The 20,229-nt window shown below is 40.4% G+C and overlaps 1 protein-coding gene across 2 annotated transcripts in view; it reads right to left on the bottom strand.

Annotated features, from left to right (window-relative positions):
* GRK3 (G protein-coupled receptor kinase 3) overlaps positions 1-20,229 on the bottom strand; it is a 79,130-nt gene that overhangs the window by 21,866 nt on the left and 37,035 nt on the right. For both annotated transcript variants that reach the window (XR_012045236.1, XM_072879950.1), the window contains exons 3-9: positions 19,344-19,417; positions 14,187-14,288; positions 12,938-13,012; positions 11,340-11,401; positions 10,180-10,231; positions 9,436-9,527; positions 6,546-6,645 (exon numbers count right to left, since the gene is read on the bottom strand). Coding sequence is in view for 1 of the 2 variants with exons in the window: in XM_072879950.1 (XP_072736051.1) it covers positions 6,546-6,645; positions 9,436-9,527; positions 10,180-10,231; positions 11,340-11,401; positions 12,938-13,012; positions 14,187-14,288; positions 19,344-19,417 (557 nt within the window). In the remaining variant the exon portion in view is untranslated. The remainder of the gene's footprint in view (positions 1-6,545; positions 6,646-9,435; positions 9,528-10,179; positions 10,232-11,339; positions 11,402-12,937; positions 13,013-14,186; positions 14,289-19,343; positions 19,418-20,229) is intronic.

The following is a 20,229-nucleotide window of genomic DNA, read 5'->3' on the forward strand; positions in this document are numbered from 1 at the left end:
TGCCATGAAGTGTAAAGGATACGCACTATTTCCCACGATTGCATGGCAAACGTTCTGCTGTCAGAACGCTGATCGACAATCTGAGTCACATCACATACAAAATCCCAAAGGAAAGAAAGTTTTATCCTCACCTATACATTAAATGCAGCTACTCTGGCAACACCCTGTCCACGCTGCTGAACTCCCCCTGCAGAGCTGCACAAATGTGACAGCGAGGCGTTCTGCCGCTCGCTGCTGCCCTTCAGCTCTCCAGCAGCATTTGCAACAGATGATTAAAAGGATCATAAATACACTAGGAAGGAAGTCACAACTCTGATGTGTATGCAATGCACGGGAAGCAAGAACAGCAAGGTCCAGATTATGCAAAACCCAGAAAACAAGTATGGTGGGTGCAGATTTAAGAACGTCACTGCAGAGCAGCCACGTGCAGGGATGGATTACATGGAGTACATTCCCACTTCTTGATGCACTTCAACCTTAACTCACACAGATGTTTAAGACAAGCAGCCATAAAAAAATACAGCTGGAAAAACACCTCTTTACTGCAAATCATAGAATCGTTTAGGTTGGCAAAGACCTTTAAGATCATCAAGTCCAGCTGTTAACCCAGCACTGCCAAGTCCACCACTAAACCATGTCCCTAAGCACCACATCTACACAGCTTTTAAATACCTCCAGGGATGGTGACTCAACCACTTCCCTGGGCTGCCTGTTCCAATGCTTGACAACCCTGTCGGTGAAGAAATTTTTCCTAATATCCAGTCTAAACCTCCCCTGAGGTCATTTCCTCTTGGAGGCCATTTCAACTTGGGAGAAGAGACCGACCCCACCTCTCTACACCCTCCTTTCAGGTGGTTGTAGAGAGCAATAAGGTCTCCCCTCAGCCTCCTCCTCTCCAGGCTGAACAACCCCAGGTCCCTCAGCCACTCCCCATCAGCCCTGTGCTCCAGACCCTTCCCCAGCTCCGTTGCCCTTCTCTGGACACGCTCCAGCCCCTCAATGTCTCTCTTGTCGTGAGGGCCCAACACTGAACACAGCATTCGAGGTGCGGCCTCACCAGTGCAGAGAACAGGGGGACGATCGCTGCCCCAGTCCTGCTGGCCACACTGTTTCTGATACAAGCCAGGATGCTTGTGATCCGTTCAGCGTGCTGGTACCTCTGCAATGCACACACATTGAAAGACACCATGGTGGAAAGTTGGCAGGCCTTCCTCTCTTCATGAGGCCTATATTGGATGTAAGTGGCTAATTAACAGGGGGTGGCTATTACCTTGTCGGCCCCTTCTCCAAAGCCATATGAAACCAGGCCTGTTCAGTTAGCCTGCAACAAAACTTAAGGAATGGCTGTGCTGTCGAAACAGACTGGACCGCACCGTAACACTGACAGACGAAGGACTGACCCCAAAGCACAGAGGCTGACAGGAAGACGAGCTAAGACGAGCTTAACTGCTGACGAGCCAGGACACCGCACAGGAAGCACGAATGCGACCTAACGTGACTTAAACAATGTGTTAATTATTGCAGTATTGATAGTGAAAGCTCTGGGAATCTCTAACAGGAACTCGTTTCCTTCCCAATTTAGAAGCGACAAAACACGGTGGCCTTGGGCAGAGCGGGGACCGTGGGACGCGGCTCGGGGTGCCGCCTCGCCGGCCCTGCCGAGCAGGAAAGGGAGGGAACGGCAACGCCATCCTCACCAGCAGGCCAGGACAGTTCAAGTCGGTTCATCCTTCCACAAGGCAAAAAGACACATAAAGTTGACATATAAAGCTTTATATACTCGACTGTAATCCCAAATGACTCCCACGCCACGTGGACTGAGCCTGCAGGAACGTTCAAACCTAACTGTATTTTATTGTTTACTGTGCAAATACTAATTCCAAACACACCTCTGCAGAACACAGGCACGCGTTCGTAACACCCTGCAGAAACATGCATGAAAAATGCCTAATTGCTAAATGGTCCTAGAAATAGGGAGACTATAGGCAAGGCAATATGGCATCTAACAAAAGATACTACCTCTCGTTATAAACTTTGTATGGCTTGTAACTGTGGACTCTCGTAGCTACCACTTAACTTCAGAACAAAAGCTTTAGTAGAATTTTTAACTCAATTTTTTGAATCAACTGGATAATTCAGAAGTGTCCCCAAGCAGGCTTCCTAAAACCTTAGAGCAATCAAATTACCCAGAAGGATTTAGTGTTAGAATTTAAACACCGTACATAGAAAAATAAAAGGGTCTTTCTATACCAGAACATAGTATGCCGATATTTTTATGGATCTCATTTTTTAAAAGAAAAGAAATCTGCAAGTGTAAATGTGATGCAGAATTCATTTTTGTGTAAGCCTTCCTAATTTAATCACTACCCTCTCACTGTAACAGAGAGAAGAAATTGTAGTAGTGCGATATTTTTCTGACACAAAAACCACTGCAAAAGAGTACTTTCCAGCATAAAAATAAAAAAAAAAACCCTATAGGTATTTTTTTTTAATAAAACATAAAGCAATAAAGCAAATTTCCCAAGAGAGTAATACTTTGTTGCAGTCAAGCTTCTGCTCTGAAAAAAAAAAAGGCAACAGTACGACAACAACGTGTGAATTAGTTTGGAAATGGTTCCTTACATCCAAACTATCCTGGATTAAGTCCAAAAAATTTCAGAAGACAAATTTCTGGTATTAAATCATGTGGAAGGAAAAAAAAATGAGAATAACTATAAAAAATTGCAGGAATGTTTTATTTTAAAGACCGTAGCAGGCTAACAATTACTTCAGAAGGAAAACTGTGATTCTGACTCTTCCTGTAACCCGAGCGCCCGGATTTAGAGCAGGAGCATAGAAATGGCAGCAAACAGATGAAAAATGTGTTCATCGTGTAGAGCAGCGGTGCGGCATTTTTAACTAAGGAGTAGCTCTGTCCTGACAGGTCTCGCTCAGAAAGATGTGCAAGTCAATGCTTGAAACATCGAGCTATTATCTGCCATTCCCACAGATGTTCCTTCAAGTGACAATCAAGATTTGGGAATAGATTCCATTTTTTGAGCAAAATTGAGACTCCTACAAATCTCGGTACACATGACAACAAAGTACCTGTTCTTCTCAGAAAAAAAATACTTGATTATTGATCTCAGATGTTTTATTGTTCAGCCTGTCCACTTTTGCTGTACCTCGTATTTATCATCCCTTAAGGGAATCTTGAATCCAGTCTTTAGTCAAATTATCTCAAAAAGAGCTGAATAAAACAGCTTAACTGCCTATTTTTTTCAGAACGAGAGAACTAAAAGACACAGCAGAGTGGAGCCACAGCCCTGCAAGGCCCCTGCTCTTGCAACAGACTGCCGGAATGACCACCTCCTACCCGCCAGGAAAAGATTTATTAAATAACCACTTCCTTCCACAAACAGCACCTTTTGGCAGATTGTTTTTATACAGTCCATCAGCAGCGATGGTCTCCATGATTTCAATGTTCCAGTTTTTGAACATTGGGCAAATATCGGGTAGTGCAGAAAAGAATTTTTTTTGTCTTTTAACAGAAAGTAAAATACCTTCCCTACTATGCTATCTTCTAAGAATTTCAAAATGCATTTCCAGCCCCCAGACCGAACATCTCTATGGGAGAGAAAAACAGGGCCTGCATCTTGCAGAAGAGGAAACACAAACCTCAGCAACAGTTTGTCCACGTTACACCAACAAACAGTGCCAAAGCAAATATACCAATGGAGAGCCCGGGTACCGCAGAGCCCGCGATTTCTCTTATTAGGCCAATCCAAGCAGTTCCCTGTGCTGTGTGGAGGTGTCCGTCGTACTGCTGAGCTGTGCTGATCCGAAATGTCACCATGAAAGGCTACTCTTGCAACACGGCCGCGATGTACTCAAATTTGGGAGCTCCCTATTTAAGAAGTAGTTGTGAATGCCAAAATTTTAGGTGGATTAACAAAAATGATTACACAAACGTATGTGTAATCTGCACAGCTGTTATTATGTATTTTGCAGAGACATCTGGATTCCCAGTTAAATGACTAACTGTACTATGATGAACTTCCCAGTTCCATTTTGTTCCGGGCAGCACATAAATCCTGTCATTGGGGAAGGCACGCGCCATTCAAACCTAACAGCTTATATTCATGAATGAATATAAAGGAAATGAATTATCCTATTCTACCATTTTCAAACCTACTTAATTCTGCATATTCAAAACGCTCCAGTATCTCTTGCACCAGCAGGTGTATCCAACCTGAATGGGTAGCATTTTGTACAAAACCTCTCTTTTCAAACTCTCTTTCACATTTCTGAGAATCTAAAGAAGTTACACTCTAACGAGCTTATAATCCTTAACAAAAAAACCCAAATGGTTTGTCTTGCTTTTCTGTTGCTAAATGACTAGCTATGTGCTGCCATGTAAGCACACTAGCTCCACCATTAGCAGCCTTGTGAACAATTTTCTTTTTGAATCGCTAGACATGAAAATTCACATTCAGTACTGGAGCAACAGAATCACAAAGTAAAGTTAATAGGACAATTATTGCTAATTTGCCGAGATTTCTTGTCTACTCTCCGCTACAGAACTTCACCCCACTGGCTCTCAAGACTCCTGACACTTCTGGACAAGCCACAACTTACCTTTGGTGAAAACAGTTAACTTCATTAAAAAGTCTAACAGATAAATCCCAATTGTTAATTTCACAGATAAAAGAACACAGAAATACTTTCCAGTCCTTTGTCTATCTTTATGTTCAAGCCAAATGTGAACGCAATTCTGTGTTAAAGGAAATGCACTGACTTTTAATTTCAGTGCGTGCTTGCCCTTCTCCAGAAACAGGCTGAGGCAGGGGAGGAGTTTCCAGCGAAAGGCACAAGAAGAAATATCTCGTCCTTCCTTCGGAGTTTGGCAATGAGGAAAAAGTTAAACCTTAGGATAACACCTAATGTGTAGCTTCCCGAATTTCCAGTTTAGGATTTGCCTTACCAGGATATTTCTAAAAGCAGAGGAAAATGATCTGATGGGTAGCAAGAAAAGTTCAAAAGCTAATCTTCTAGGGCCAAAATTGCAATCAGCTTTCCCGTTCTGTCAATCTGCACAAGCGAGCACCTCACATGCCTATCGTGGGGCTGAGAAGTACCAAGTGTTGCCTGATTCACAATGTATTCGCTTGACAATAAAAGGGCACTGTTTAGCAATTATAACTCTGTATTTATATGTAAGCCCTGAAAAACACGTCTCCATTATTTAAAGCCAAGTTTGCAGAAGACAAGGGCCGCCACAGCACGGGCAGTTCTCCTGCAGCTGTGCCTACAAGCAACGCAGTGCGAAGTCCCAGACTATCTGCGGGCAGAAGACAGCCCATCTTAAAGCCCGATCAGATTGATGGGTTCCCTGAACAACAGAAGACAGCAAGGATGCTGTGCATGCTTGGACAAAATTATGCTAAATGCATCACAAGTGAGATTTTTTTAAAAAGAAATCAGTATTTACTAACCCACCTGGGTAATGCAGAACAAAACCCAGGATTTACCTAGTTTCTGCAAGATACAGATCTTGTCGCAGAGTACAGCACGGTATTTGCTCTCTGCCACCTTGTAAGCCAAAGCAGTAATCCTCCTGCACTGCAGATATTACACTATTTGCACACCTGTGAACAAAATCACACGCAATTCCTTCTCATGCTTTACCTGGGCTGGGAAAAGGGGATGTGTTTACACTGAGCTGCAAACTGAATGTTTAATTCATACACCACAATAGTCATGAGGAAAATTAACCTTTTTACCAGCATCACATGTAACCATAGTGACACGAGCTGATTTCTAGTTTTGTTTAATGAGGCCAGTGTACTCAGAAGGCTCTGGCACTTCAAAGCCTGCTCTGAAGCTGTCTGAGCGCAACATGCTGCGGCCACTGCTGAACTCCTCTTCTGCAGGTAACAAGACACTGGTTGGTGAAACCAACACCGGTTGGGTTGCTTTTTATGCACGTTAGTGATACTTCTAACTTTAAATAGACTTGTATGCTAGATGGGCAGATTTACTTGGTACACCTTGATAGGTACTCAGCTAAAGTACATAAAAACAAAATTGGAAAAATTGGATAAGCTAATATCAGAGTCAGAGGAAAAGGAGGATGAATAGGTAACTGAAGTTTTTTTCCGAAATAGCATCTCATATTCTGCAAAAGTACTAAGTAACTGTAGCACTAAAGGAAATTTTTTTACAAGACAGAATAATGTTTTGGAAAAGTTTCAAATATAAATACTTGAAAAAGGAAAATTTAAAAAATCAGAAGGGGGTCAGGGAAGAGAGAATGAATTACCTAAGAAATGTGAACCTCCTCAAGCCTCTTTAGCCGAGATGCTGATTTCTGTAAGCACCCAAAACTGAAAAGCAAGCTTGCTTGTCCATTGTTATTCCAGACGCATTGCTAGAATCAGGGGGAAGGTTTCAGGGGGGTTTACCTTTTGCATGTCACACAACTGAATTGATGGAATACGTCTTATATATAAAAGCTGTTATATTATATGAAAAAAATAAAAGAATAACAAATCAATGATACTTACTCCTGTACTGACAAGAGACAGCATAATTCTTTCATTTAAGGCTAATGTTTCTCCTTGCTTCATCTTGATTCTCTTCTTATCTAAACATTTCATTGCATACCTGAAAATATTAACCGTTCAGAAAAAGCACCAGAAAAAATTTCCTCCTATACTCAGTATTATTCACTAGCAGTTATGCCATGCGTATTTACAGTATCCTGTAAGCAAGCTTTTTAAAGACTTAAACCTGGTACTAAAAACATCATTACATGACTAAACAAGAAAATCTCCAAAATCTCACAGAATTAAAGCATTTTCAACAGAAGCCTCCTAACAGAGAAATGTGCTTTAACAAATAATTCCATCTCCAAGCGACCACAGTGATATAGGAATTGCTTATCATACATCCATTTTTCAATATCTACAAGCAAGGATTTGCAGTATGAATTAGATAACGGAGACCCTGTTACAGTTCCATTTAATTCTAACAGTTCCAACTCTACCAGGAAAGTAATATCTTGAACACACACTGAGTTTTATACATATTTTGTTTTAAGTTTTCCTTCTACTCAAAGAAAGTTCAGATATACACAAGAAAGCTTTTTTAATCTTCTACCATCTGTATCACACAAATTAATAAAATTTCGCTCAAAAAAGAATGTTACCCTAACAACCATCAAACAAGAGCAGGATATAATACAGTCTGTGGATATTTTTTCACGACGTTAGGTGAGCCTACTATTAGAGAACAGCTGAGAAGGACACGTGTGTTCCTCCATACAAGATTTCTAGACGTGGGCAGCCATGGATTTTTAGGCCATTCGTTTTAAAATATTCTCAGGAAAACACCACGTTACAGCACTGCATCAATGCTAATCAACTGCCTACACTGTGACAGCTCTGTACAGAAACAGGGCCTCGTATCACCTTCGCTTTGCACTCCCTAAAAAAGCCACGTCATTCCTTGCCATGCATGTGTTGTGAGTGGGGGAAGAGTGAGCATGAACATACTGGAATTTTAAGTTTCCAAAACAAGGAATATATTCACAGCACGTGCTCTTGCTGAGAAGTCTGTAAACGGTGACTATAAATAACATTTCACACGCTACCCTTTATTTATGCTTCGACATCACTGATCAAAGTGAATGACTGGGGCCGTTTAAGGCTGATCGAAATCAAGTCTCTCCTCCTGCTATCGAGTTAGGTGCTCAAAAAGCACTGCTATCCCTCCCCGCTTTGGACTGCTTTCTGCATTGTACTTCTGGCCCCTATTTAGATGTCCTTGAAGGAGGTGATGTGAAAGAAGCCTCAGGTGTATCTTTGTGGGTTAGTGAAACACCGATGGCATTTACCTTAGAGGGGTGGCTTCCCAAGCTCCTTGCAGGCAGTAAGTGCAGCAGAGGCAGCCATCTAGAGTGGACGGGATCTGGATTAGGGATGGGTAAACAGGTTTGGATTAAGAAAGAACTAAACCAAACCTCTACCCAGAAACTGAACCTCATCTAAAGTTTTGCTTAAATTTGAAAAAGGTTGGTTTTCCCACATTTCACTTCACTCTATTTACATCTGATAAAAACTGTCCTTTGCTTCCCTTGCTAGTCCCAAGGTTTATCCACCTCCTGCCAGAGCAAAACTCAGACATGAAAATGACTGGGAATCTGCGAACTACCTCTTCAGGGTGGACACCTGCTTAGTGCGGCTCAAGCTAAATAAAATGTTTATTTTTGTACATGGACAAATTAATGAATTGTACATGGACAAAAAAGTACCAAAGCAAGAATAAAGACAGTATGGTTAGTAATGGCATTAATATTAATACTTGAGGTCACTGCAAAAATACGGAGCATGATAGCAGCATTCAGATGTCTTCCACTTGTTAATAGCTCAAAAGTTTATTATTATCAAGGATGCCAAGCACACACAGTTGCCAGTGAAGCCAGTTGTAATCACAGAGACTTGGCACTTCAAACATGCCATGCTTACTTAGAAGAGAAATGTGAAGGATGGTCCCTGGACTAAAATTGTTAGGAGAAAAGCAAGATGAAAAGGGGGGTGGGTTGGGGGTGGAGTGTAAATAAATAAATAAATAGATAGATATTGAGATCAATTTTTTAAATCAATGCCCAGATGTTCAAAACAGGACATAATGGGACAATCATGCCTAGAGATTGAAATCTGTTGATTAGGAGAAGTGTGTGAACAGTAAGACCAGAAAAGGAAAAAAACCACACAGGTTCATCTTGGAGTTCCCACCGAGAGCTCTGTTAAACAGAATTTCAACACTGGAACTATATTCTTCCAAACGTAAGCAAGGATCACTGCTTTTGCCAGTGAAACGTGCTCATCAGGGCAGTAACTTACACAATTACGCAAATCTGGAATACCACATTCAGAATCTGCCCAGGCACGACCCCACAGACTGAACGGCACTGATGTCGTATTCCTGTGTCATCCTCCAACCCTATGTCAGCACCAGCTACGTGATGCACTTTGTTGCGAGAAGAGCAACCTTCAGCAGACGAGAGGTAACACCTCACGCAATCGCCACGGCTTCCACAAGAACATTGTTCTGCACTGTCAGGCTCTGATCCAGGAAATCATTTAAGCACATACTTAATTTTAAACACATGTGCAGTCTCCATTAATTTTGACAAGACCATTTAAATGAAGAATGTGCTTAAGAGCTCTGCTAGACTGAAGCCCCACTGCATGGCACGTAACAGGATCAAATATCAAACTAAGCTTAAAGACGATCCAGAAATCAGAACCTCTTGGGATAAAATGTAATTACAAAGAACTATACAGTAATGCAAGGCTGCTTTCCAGTGATTTTGTAAGAAATGACTGGAAGGATTTCCTTACTAGTTCAGAGTTTACAACTACCTCTACAATAAAGTGTGTATATACTCACATTTTTCCAGTGTCTGCTTTTCTGCAACCATACACTTCACCAAATCCCCCTCTTCCAATTATTCTATGTACACTAAAATCATTCATGGTCAGCTGTAAATGCAAAACACAAAGCAAAACAAAACCAGACTTCATTTTTCAGTACTAAAAAACTTACTGTAAAAACATCTAAATAATCTATTAATGTGCTAAGATTCTTAACTGTTGTAATTCATACAGCATTTATTGTTTTGGAAAAAGGAGCCCCTTATTGTTTATATCTCAAGGTACTCGCAAGCACTACAGTCCGAAGTACAAACAAGACGAATGAGACTGTTGTTGCCAAAGCCCGACAGCCTCATTCATAATGCAGTCTGCAGAAGAGGAGGGCTATTTTTACAGACAAAGTCGTAGAAGAGCAGTGCCGAGGGACAAAAGCAGAGGCCGAGGTAAGGGGTGCTGGGGGCAACGTCAGAACCGTAGCGGGAAAAAGGAGACAGAGGGTGTCCAGGGCTGTTAAAGAGCAGCACTTCTGGCAGTTCAGTTTCTTTCCGCTATTAGAAAAATCAAAAAGCTATTAACTCGAGACAGGCAGAAGGGACGTCCAGAAAGGAATCGTTAGGACTGTGTGTCTAAGAACAGGAGAGCAGATCAGTAACGTTCACCGTACTCCTTAATAAGGCCTTTTCAGAAGCAGTATTCAAAACTGAACATTTTCTTTCCTGTATCAGCCTTTGACAAGATAAATATACTTGTAAGTACTTACATGAATATTTAGTTCTACGTTTTTCCATTGACAAAATCTAGTAAACTTGTCACTGTAGGAAAAAAGTTTAAAAGTTGTCTGAGATTACTGTGTAAAGTATTATAGAAAACGTCAAGACTCTGATATTTAAAATAAAGTTTGCGCTAAGGCGTGTTGTGATATTTAGTAAATGATAGCCTTCCTTTCAAAAAATTGTAACCTTACCCCCACCAAGAAAAACAATTACTAGGCAGTGCACACTTAATATTTTACATCCTTATAAGAGAATGATATTAGATAATCTTATCCCTGTAACTGTAAGTGCTCAGCATGTCCTCACATCTCTCTCTCAGACGGTTTTTAATTTTTAAAAATAACTAAGTTTGGAACTAACAAACATTTAAATTACATAAAGAGAAAGATAATTATAAGAAAACAGAGGCAGCTCAGTTTAGGTCAATGAAACTCTGTATACCCCAAGGAACATTTTGAACTCATTTTATCTTAAAATAGGAAAAATATCAATAATACTACAAGCTATTGCCAAAAAAAAACCCAGTTTCTCATTTCTACATAAATAATTATTTATTTTCAGAGTAAGAAATAATAGTTCCATGGAGGCATTTTTACAGTTATTTCAGTTTGACTGCAGAATACCACCATACCATTTGATAGAGTTTATTTGGCTGCCGTGGGATGAGAGCCATACTTTACAGACCCTGCACGCAAGAGCAGTTCCATTAAGGTTAAGGGGGCTGCTCAGCTGAACTAAGTCTATGCCTTGTATCCTTTACGAGACCTTTTCTGCTTCATTGCAAGGTGTCCAGACACAAACCAGAATGACTGGGTCTTTCAGTCACACGCAAGAGATGGTTACTCATGAGAACATCCCACAAGAACATAGTTCTGCATTTTTAAACCTTTAAGATCAAACTGCAATCTCTTATTACTGCTACACGGTGCAACAGAAAAATTATCATCTTTACAATTTTTCCATGCATACATCTTGACATTACTCATGAGATAGAACAAAGCTAGTCATTTGCAGAAGCTGGCTGATAATACACTATTAATTAAATGAAGATTATTAAACGTTTTTAGCCTTATTTACAGCAATACTTAAGTGATCTGGCTTCCTGCTACATTAGGTAGAAAATCCAGATAATACATCATGTTCATACCTTTCCATAAATTTTTGAAATATTTTTCCTCGGAGACTATCACAAATTTCTTCTATATATGGCTAAAAAAGGTTAAGAAACACAATTAGCATTTAAGCGTACAATAAACTGATTATGCAATACTACCCATTACACATAACCCATGTTGGCCCTATATAACTACAGCATTTACTGCGTTTTCCTTGAAGAAGGCTCAATGAAGCATTTAAGCTTCACTCAGCTTTTAGAATCTGAGCAGGTGCCCTGAAGTCAAATATAAAATATTTTCATGAGCTAGAAAACCTTAAATGTTTGCCTTGGGGAGGACTGTATGAAACCTGTGTAAAGCACCTGTCTATGGGCAACAAGCTTGGCAAAACAATCACAGTACGGTTCTTTTTTCAAATATATTTAAACATAACACACGGTCACTCCTGTGGAGTGTGACTTCCCAGAGCTGCTGCCACGCTTCATCTTTTCAGTGCTTCTCTCCTCTCTGTCCTTACTAAGAAACCAGCACCTTCAATTCACAAGTGACTTCTTTTTCCAAGAGAAATACTTTCTCTTGATGTGTGATGGCATGCAGCGATCTCAAATCCCAGCCCAATTAGCGGTGAGATATAACTCAAGCAATGTAGTTATCAATTTGTCAGTTCACCTAATTCCAACATTAAAAACAGTTCACTGAGCAGTAAGAAACATCAGGGAGGGGCAATCTTCACATTTTTGCAATATATAAAAATACCTAAGATTTATATCAAAGACATTTAAGCTTATAAACACTCCCATGATCGATGAGGTTCATTATGTGCAAATCCACACTCATTTAATGCACCTAGCTATAAAAGTTAGCATAATTCTGAATTTCTTGTCTTGTACCAATGTGTATTTGAGCTATAACAACAAATATTTCACTTCTCATTTCTTTATTTTCTAAAGTAAATTAAAATATAAAAGACGTATAATTTTGCAGATGAGCCAGGATACCATTTATATTTATATTCAAATGGAGGATATGCAAATTCTGCACTTTCTTTTAACAAGTCAGAATTTTAGAAAGTTTTTAAAAAGCACCACAATTTGAATGGTGCAGAAACTCCTTTTTAGAAAGCTGCATTTTTAATTGGATTTTGTCTTGTGGAGACACAGAAAAACATGTGAAATGGTACAAAAGCTTAATTCCTCACCATCATCAACTAGGAATTAAGTTACCTTAAAATTAAAGAAAAAGGAAAAATGTTTTCAAAGATTTCACATTACTGAAACATTAAGGCAATTTCTCCACTATGCAATTTGGTCTATCCTGACAGGATGTGTATCTTCCTGTTGTACAGTGATTTACTCTACATCATGTAATGGCTCAAAATTACATAAATTTAAAAACTATTCTGTTCATATAGCAAGGTATAGTTTGCTTTCAAAATGTGCTTAAAAATATTTTAGGTAAGAATCGTAATTTGTGATTTTTCTTTGACTTAGAAAAGCATTCTAATATCACTATTACATTGAAGAATATTTACCAGTACCATTTTATTCTGTCTCCTTAAATAATATGTACGAAGTCACTTACTGTCAAATAAGTGAAGAAAACTTGAACATTCAGACTGTCTTAACCTCACCTGAAAAAGGCTGGCTGGCACTTGTTTCTTGGCTAAATGCGTTTGTACATGATCTACAGCTTGTTTTGAGAAAGGCTTTTGAAAAAGAAAAAGAAAGATTTCAAACAGTTGGAAATGTAAGAAGTTTCACTTAAGGTCTACAGCACTGCTGTTCTTTGAACCTTATAAAAAACACACATACTTCAGAATGAATGCAATAGCTGCCTCCAAGTATATTATTGTGAAACATGCAGAATGATACAGTAAAACAATTACTGTAAAGCGGGAATGCAGGAGAGGGGAAGATGAGGAGGAGAAAGGTGGAGATAAAAGGGCCAGATGATGCTCCTTTAACAAATTCATGAAAAATCCCATACAGAGGGACAGCTCCAGGTTCAGCAGCTGACATGGACTTTTTACCGCTGCAGAGAATAATGCACGCTTAACAAAAAATTGCTTAAACTCTTCATCCAAAGAACCATACCACTAAGGTAAAACACACTGCAAATTCTTCTTTAAAATAAGAGCAAATGAAACTGTTGAATATAGATCAATGGGCCAAAACTTCAGCTGGAGGAAGCGTGTGTTTTCACTGACTTTAACAAAGCTGCATCTGTCACAACACAGCCCCACGCCTTTAACTTACTATACTGCGGCTAAGTGTATTGTCTCTAGTTTGAAAGACTGCTTTACGACCAAACGAATAATAATAAAAAAAAAAATTTGCATGATCAGTTTTAGACAAAATCTCAAACTTTACTCTGAGCTTTCAGAGATACCAAAGTTCAACATCCAAACTGTCCCGCAGAACCCCTGGCAGTTCACATTGCTTTGAGTTTTTGGGGACAGGGTTGTTGCTGGTTTGGAGAGGGTTGGTTAATGTATGCATATGTGTGCACATATATATACACACACAAACTGCGCTCGTATTTTAAAATAGAGATTTAGTTTAAAGAAATATAAACCAGATAAATCTCCAAATATTTCCTTTGTGTACCACCAAGTTTAATAAAGACTGGCACACACCACCAATCTTTACACCTCATTACTGAAAGAAAGAAAAAAAAAAAAAAAAAGGCATGCTGAATTCAGCCAAACCCAGTCCCACGGACTTCAAACAGAAATCCACAGCACAAGTATTTCTAGTAACAATTCCTTCAGCAATAGCCTTAATTGTTCTCTGAATGAAATAGCAGTTATTTTGACTTATCACTGCTGTCAAGCTACTCAAGTAAGGCAAAGAGCAGTGTGCAATGTGGCTGATACACACATGTGAACAGGACAGGAGCTCCTTCATTATGTACATGTCATAAATCTGCCGACTCCGGGTCAGACGCTCATCCTCAGAATCCAGTTTCTCGTATTCTTTTATCTGCCATACAAGAGAGAAGGATCCATTAGATGAGCACATTTCTAGTGATTTTGCACTCATTTGGTAAAAACAGGACTTTGGCTGAAGTTGTATTTTACTTTCTTGTTTTCTTAATTAAGACTTAAAGAAAAACCACCTGCAATACCATAGCTACAGCTGACCTTTGATCTCCCTCCTACCTTACAATTTTTATGCAAGGGAACTGATTTGCTTAAAATTGCTACAAAGCTTCGTCTTCTGAAATTTGAAAAGGACTGAGCTGGAGCAGCATGTTTTCCATCTACCATTTGCCAGAGCATGAATCTGTGCAGGGGAAGCACTAACTGCACGAGAGGACTGGACCACGCAAGGAGAACGAGACGAGCAAGCATGCACAGCAATGCTCGTCTTCTTCCCCTCTGCTCAGCTCACAGATGGAGAGCGCTGGCCTTGCTCCTCTACCACTCAAGAGCGTTGACCCCTTTCTCAGATTATTTCACTCGATGCTCTGGACTATCCACAGCACACCAAAACGTGCCCTTTTCCAAGCTCCCGGGGCTAGCAGAAGAGTTGCAATATTATCCAGGCAGCACAACCATCGCCTAGGGACAGTCCTCGGCTGCCAGCGCAGCGCCCGAGCATCCTGCTCAAGGGCGATGACAGCACACTAAGCACAGATGTCCGAGAAAGAATATAAAGCACATTTCAAAATGTTCGCGTAGTTCAGCTAGATGTTGAATTTGAATCCTAAAGGTGGCTAGAAAGACAGTTTCACAAAATAATATCAAGTTTCTTCAGGTGTGATATAGGAGGTCAGTGTGTTCCAGGTGAAGCAAGAGCAATCCCGTATGGTTAATTTACAGAACAAAACCAGAAAATCAGTTCCAGAAAAAAAACCTCACCAAGTCCAAGGGTCCTTTGGAGCCTGGTTAGGGAAAGAGTTCTTCCAGGACTGACAGAATTTAAAAACATACAAGATCGTTAGGGAAAAGTCTTAGCTCTGACTTGCTGGAGCTTCCCGGCCTCAGCCTGTGAGGTCCCAGGGTCCGAATGAACGTACGTGTGCAGACTTGCTCTGGATCCCTACACCGACTCAAGAAAACCAAAGCAGAGTAAGACCCAGCTGGATTTCATTCAGTGCCTGCCAGAGAAGGCACAGGCCGTATCAGAGCTGTCTCTACTTTCAGCCCACAGAATAAACCCTGCACAAACGATGTACCAGAGCGTCTCTTTCTGAGGCAGGGAGAACAGACTGCCTGGGCTGCCAGGGACAAAAAGCACGGCTCCACTGCTCCTGCCAGCACGCTTTAATAGCACGAGCAGCACCAGGGTTAACAGAAAGCACATTGCTGAGGACTTTTAAAAGTAAGGATTTTAAAAACATGTGTTTTGCCTCTATTTCACAATATAATTTTTTCTTCCTTCATTCAGAGGCTGCTCCTTTTACAGGATGAGCTGTACTTGACAGCTCTTGAACAGGTCTCCACGTGACAAACCCAGACCAATATCTCTGAAGGTGGAACACCGTAATTAAACTCGGTATTTTTCCAGCTGTAGTCCTCTTGTTTGCTGACTATGATAAGGCAACAGTTCCACCACGATTTGCCATCTGTGACTACTTCCCCCTTGGTACCAATTTATAATTAAAATGATTCAAAACATCTTTGCCGAAGAAACGTTTTTTAATTAACGCAATGCCGCAAAATAATCAGAAGTACAGGAGAAAGCCTGATGCATATCATATTGTCTTACCTGAATGCAACCTCCTGCCCTTCAATATTTATTTTTTTAAACCACCTAACTCCACACCCAAAGCAGAGGGGTCTCTTACAACAGCCCCCCACAGCCACGCTGGCACCACGTCTCTCCCACCTGAACTTACAGGGGGCTTTTTAACCATTCAAAGCACCTTTGCTTTGTAAAGGCTTGAAGAAGAGGACAGCAGGTGACAAAAGTCCCCGTCGATGATATATTCCCGGGCAGCTCAGCCGGGCGAACGCCCTCCCAAACACGCTGCCCGACGCCTCTCATCGCCCAGAGACGCCTCTACTGTCATCACGTTTAACATGCATGCCTGACATATTCCCAAGCTAATTTTACATGTTTATTAAATAGAACGCTACTTTACCTTGCCAAAAAAATACAGCGATAGGCAGAGGTGGGAGTGCCACCGTTTATAAACGTAACCTGTCTCTGCCAGCGGCAGCTTCCTCAGTATTGCTCCTGACCCAGAGATAACGTACTGCGTCATCATGTATTTCAACGTTTCCCTGGCAAACTTCAGCTCACCTCAAGAAAAGTGTCTGACAAAGTATCTTTTCAAAAATTGAAATGAGAATGCATTAGTTTTCAAGCACCTAGAAGTTCCTTTTCTTTTTTTTTTATTTTTTTCTTTTTTTTTTAAACCAATCTGGATGAATCACTCATCCAGTTAACTGCTTGATCGTGACTTAAGCTGCAGTACTATGAAATCCCTGGAGTATGGAGCCCTTCTACATCAAGCCATTTTTAATGTAGCAATGTACTCAAATTATTCTACATGTAATAAATGCAGTAAGTAAATCAAATATAGGAAAAAAAAGAAAAGCTTCTGAATCCAGTATGTCACAGAAGAAAACGCAATGAACCTCTCTTTAAGTATCTTTAATGGGATTTTTCAAAAAGTACATGACAAAGCATTTAAATTCTTTTTAGGCAACACTTTGCTAATAACCTAAAAATACAATTTCAAATTGTTTCAGAGATAAAGAGGCAGCTAAAAATATCTTGCTAAACAATCTGTTACAACATGCCTTTTTGATTACTTATGACAGTGATATCTTCACTATATAAAAAGATTAAAACGATAGAAAAAGATTCTTCTTTATTGACAGCGAGTATCTAATTTGAGTGGGGGAACTGTATATTGCTAAGGATTTATCTCCAAACTGATAACCAGCTTAGCCTATTTTGTGCTGCTAGCCCACTAGCAAGAAAAATTTTAAATCACCCGCTTAAGAGTAATCCAGACAAAAGGTTATCTCAGGCAGCATTTCTAATTAATACTGAGCAATACAGGCTGCCTTTTAAAAGCACGTGTGCGTGTTTTAACTGAAACCAGCACCTATGATAGGATTAACTACAGTTTTATATTTAGAGCGTCACAAATATAACAAGGAATGAATGGAGCGATAAGACTCATCAAGTTTCCTGAGCGGGCCTTGCAGAAGCGCTGACGGAGCCCCTTCAGCAGAGGAGGGCTGTGGAAGGACACGCCGCGCTCCACCCGCGCTCGTCGGCAATATTAATCCTTCTGGATGCATGCCTGCCTTGGGCACGACGTCTGTTAGTTTCTTCACTGATTATCTCGTGACAATGGAGTACAACTGACCTTATCGATCTAAAGCCACCTCTCGTATCACTCTCCGGAGGATCCTCTTACCCATCTGCAGCATTTGACAGGGCTTTTCTGCAACCCTGCCACAGCGACTCCCAAGAAATCTCAGGAGCTAGCACCAGCCTCGGCTGTCCTTACGTCCCTCATGCAATGCCACCGACAGCTGTACTCTGTTGTCTTTTCTACAGGTAAAAGGATGTTAGAGAAAGGCATGAAGCATTTGAGAGTGCAAGCCGAACACCGGTAACTTCAGTTGCACCTCCTTTTCTACAAGCCCAGGCAGCTGCTCAAAATCAGCTACAGCAACAGGGCATCGTTCTCCGTCTGGGTGGCTGCTACAGAGAAAGAGGTGCCTGGGACTGAAGGCGCAGCGTTTGGGCATCTCAATGAAGCGTGGAGGGCATGGGGAAAGCTTCAGGGAGCGAGGCGAGGGATGCAGAGGACCAGACACGCTGCTTCCTCCGGTGGCTGACACGGAGCCGAGCCAGGAGCTGGCTGCGATCCCCATAGCACCAGCTGCAACCATGCCAGGGACAAACCAGCAAACTGCACGGGAGAACCACGCTCCATTTTCTGCTTTTGCTCTTTGGGACAGTATAAGACAAATTTGCTTATTTTAGGCTTTCTGGCTTTAAGGAATATCTTCACTATGTGCAATAGATATGAATCCATGTCCCACGTCAACTATAATAATAAAAAGCACTGGTTTTGCTTTCAGGTCTTTTAGAAAGAAGGAATCCACTGCTGTAATTCCACTGAGAGCTGGCAAATGTTACTGACTTCTACTTCATCTCTGTTTTGTAGCAGAACTAAGATTTATCATCATCTTCACAAGTGAAGATCAAAAGCTGATCCCATTTCTCAAGAACATACCTGGCTTAACTTAAGGTCTCAGAGATATTTAACAAGTAGAGACTGAGATGAACCTAATTTCAACTCCTTTCTTACAAATATTTCAAATGGACGGCGGTCAAAGAGTGTATCTTATGACAAAAAACATTAATAAACCTAAAGATATTTTAATCTCTATTAGCATTCTTCCCCTTTCCATCATTCTCTCAGTATTTTCCAAGTTATCTTTTGACACACTAATGTGGTGAATGAACATTTGGGTAAGTGGCTGCTCAGGTAACTTTCTTCCATTGCTTTGTTTTGAACATATTATGCCTTAAACCGAAACATAATCAACTCTTGAGGGACAAAAACTGTAACAGTAGCCTTTAAAATGCTTTGTTAGCTTATGTGTAATAAAAAGTCACAGTTTTAGTATATGCAAATAAAAGCACTGTTAGAAGCTGAGCTAAGTAGATTTTTCCTGCAAATACTCAATTTTCTAAATCTAAGTATTTGCCCAGCAAGAGGGCAAAAAAATAATCTATGCTACTCTCATAATGTACACTGTAAGGGTACTGTACCAAATCACCAACTTGATTAAATAGTTACATTGCTATTTTTCAAAGTCTCTTGAACTTGTTTAAAATGATAGTTTTGTCCCTTTGAGATGCAATCATTACTATATAAAATATTGTCTCTTATGAATCAACCATTCCACTAGGAAGCAGAAATGACTCAGAACAACACGCACCCTTGCACGCCTCTCCTTCCCTCTCAGCATCCCCTGCCCGCGGACTAGAGGGACAGACAGCCTTCCTCAGCCTCACCCCCCTCACAGTCCCAAAACTCCATCAACGGCCGCTTACCTCTTCATAAAACTTCAGTTGAGGGACAGCTTCATCAATCTCATTCATGCAATAGTCTTTAAAAAGCAAAAATCCTGGAAAGAAAAAAAGTAAAAAAAAAAATTCAGAAAAAATGTATCATTACTATGATAACTTGTAAAAAGGGATACAAAACCACCTGGGTAACGTCATGGATTTTATATACCTGTGTAAGTATCCTGTATCGCCAAGGCTTAGCAATACTGATTATCAAGCAGCTCTACAGCATTCTGAACAGCGAAGGATCATGAACCTCACTCACCTCCCATAGGTATATTAAGCATATTCCAATTTCTACCTGCTGAGAATTTTATGAGATGTTTACATAATGCACCGAAATATCCCATTCCTCTTCACGGATCAGATTTTGTTTCTTTTTTCAGAGTAAAAACTAGATACTATTCACATGTTTTGGGTTTTTTGAAATAGATTTACCTACTTTTTATTGATAAAAAGCAACCTCTTCTGCATTCCAATTTTAGAATTACTGGTTAATGTTACCTCTTAATAGGTTTTATAGCGCAATAAATTACATCAGGATCTTTATAGTTCTTTTGCAAGTAATTTAAAGCATGACCTCTGCAGCCTGCTGATGAGTAGTTTCCATTATAAGATTTTTAACACACCATTACACGCTCCATCTCGTGGAAGTTCTGTCTTTACGTTCGCCTGAGCTGGTACCTGCTACCCTTTTACTTTACACGGGTAGCTGTTGTCACGGCTAATCGTCTGGGTTATCTGCAAGCCCCTTAGAGCTGTAAATGAACATGCTTGGAGCAGGCAGTACCTGTCCTTCTTCAGAATTACTGTGTACTTACTGAAATCACACCCAACTTCTGGAGGTAAGACCACAAAAGTGTAAACTAAA

This window comes from Ciconia boyciana, chromosome 15, assembly GCF_034638445.1.
Source record: "Ciconia boyciana chromosome 15, ASM3463844v1, whole genome shotgun sequence".
Taxonomy (NCBI): Eukaryota; Metazoa; Chordata; class Aves; order Ciconiiformes; family Ciconiidae; genus Ciconia; species Ciconia boyciana.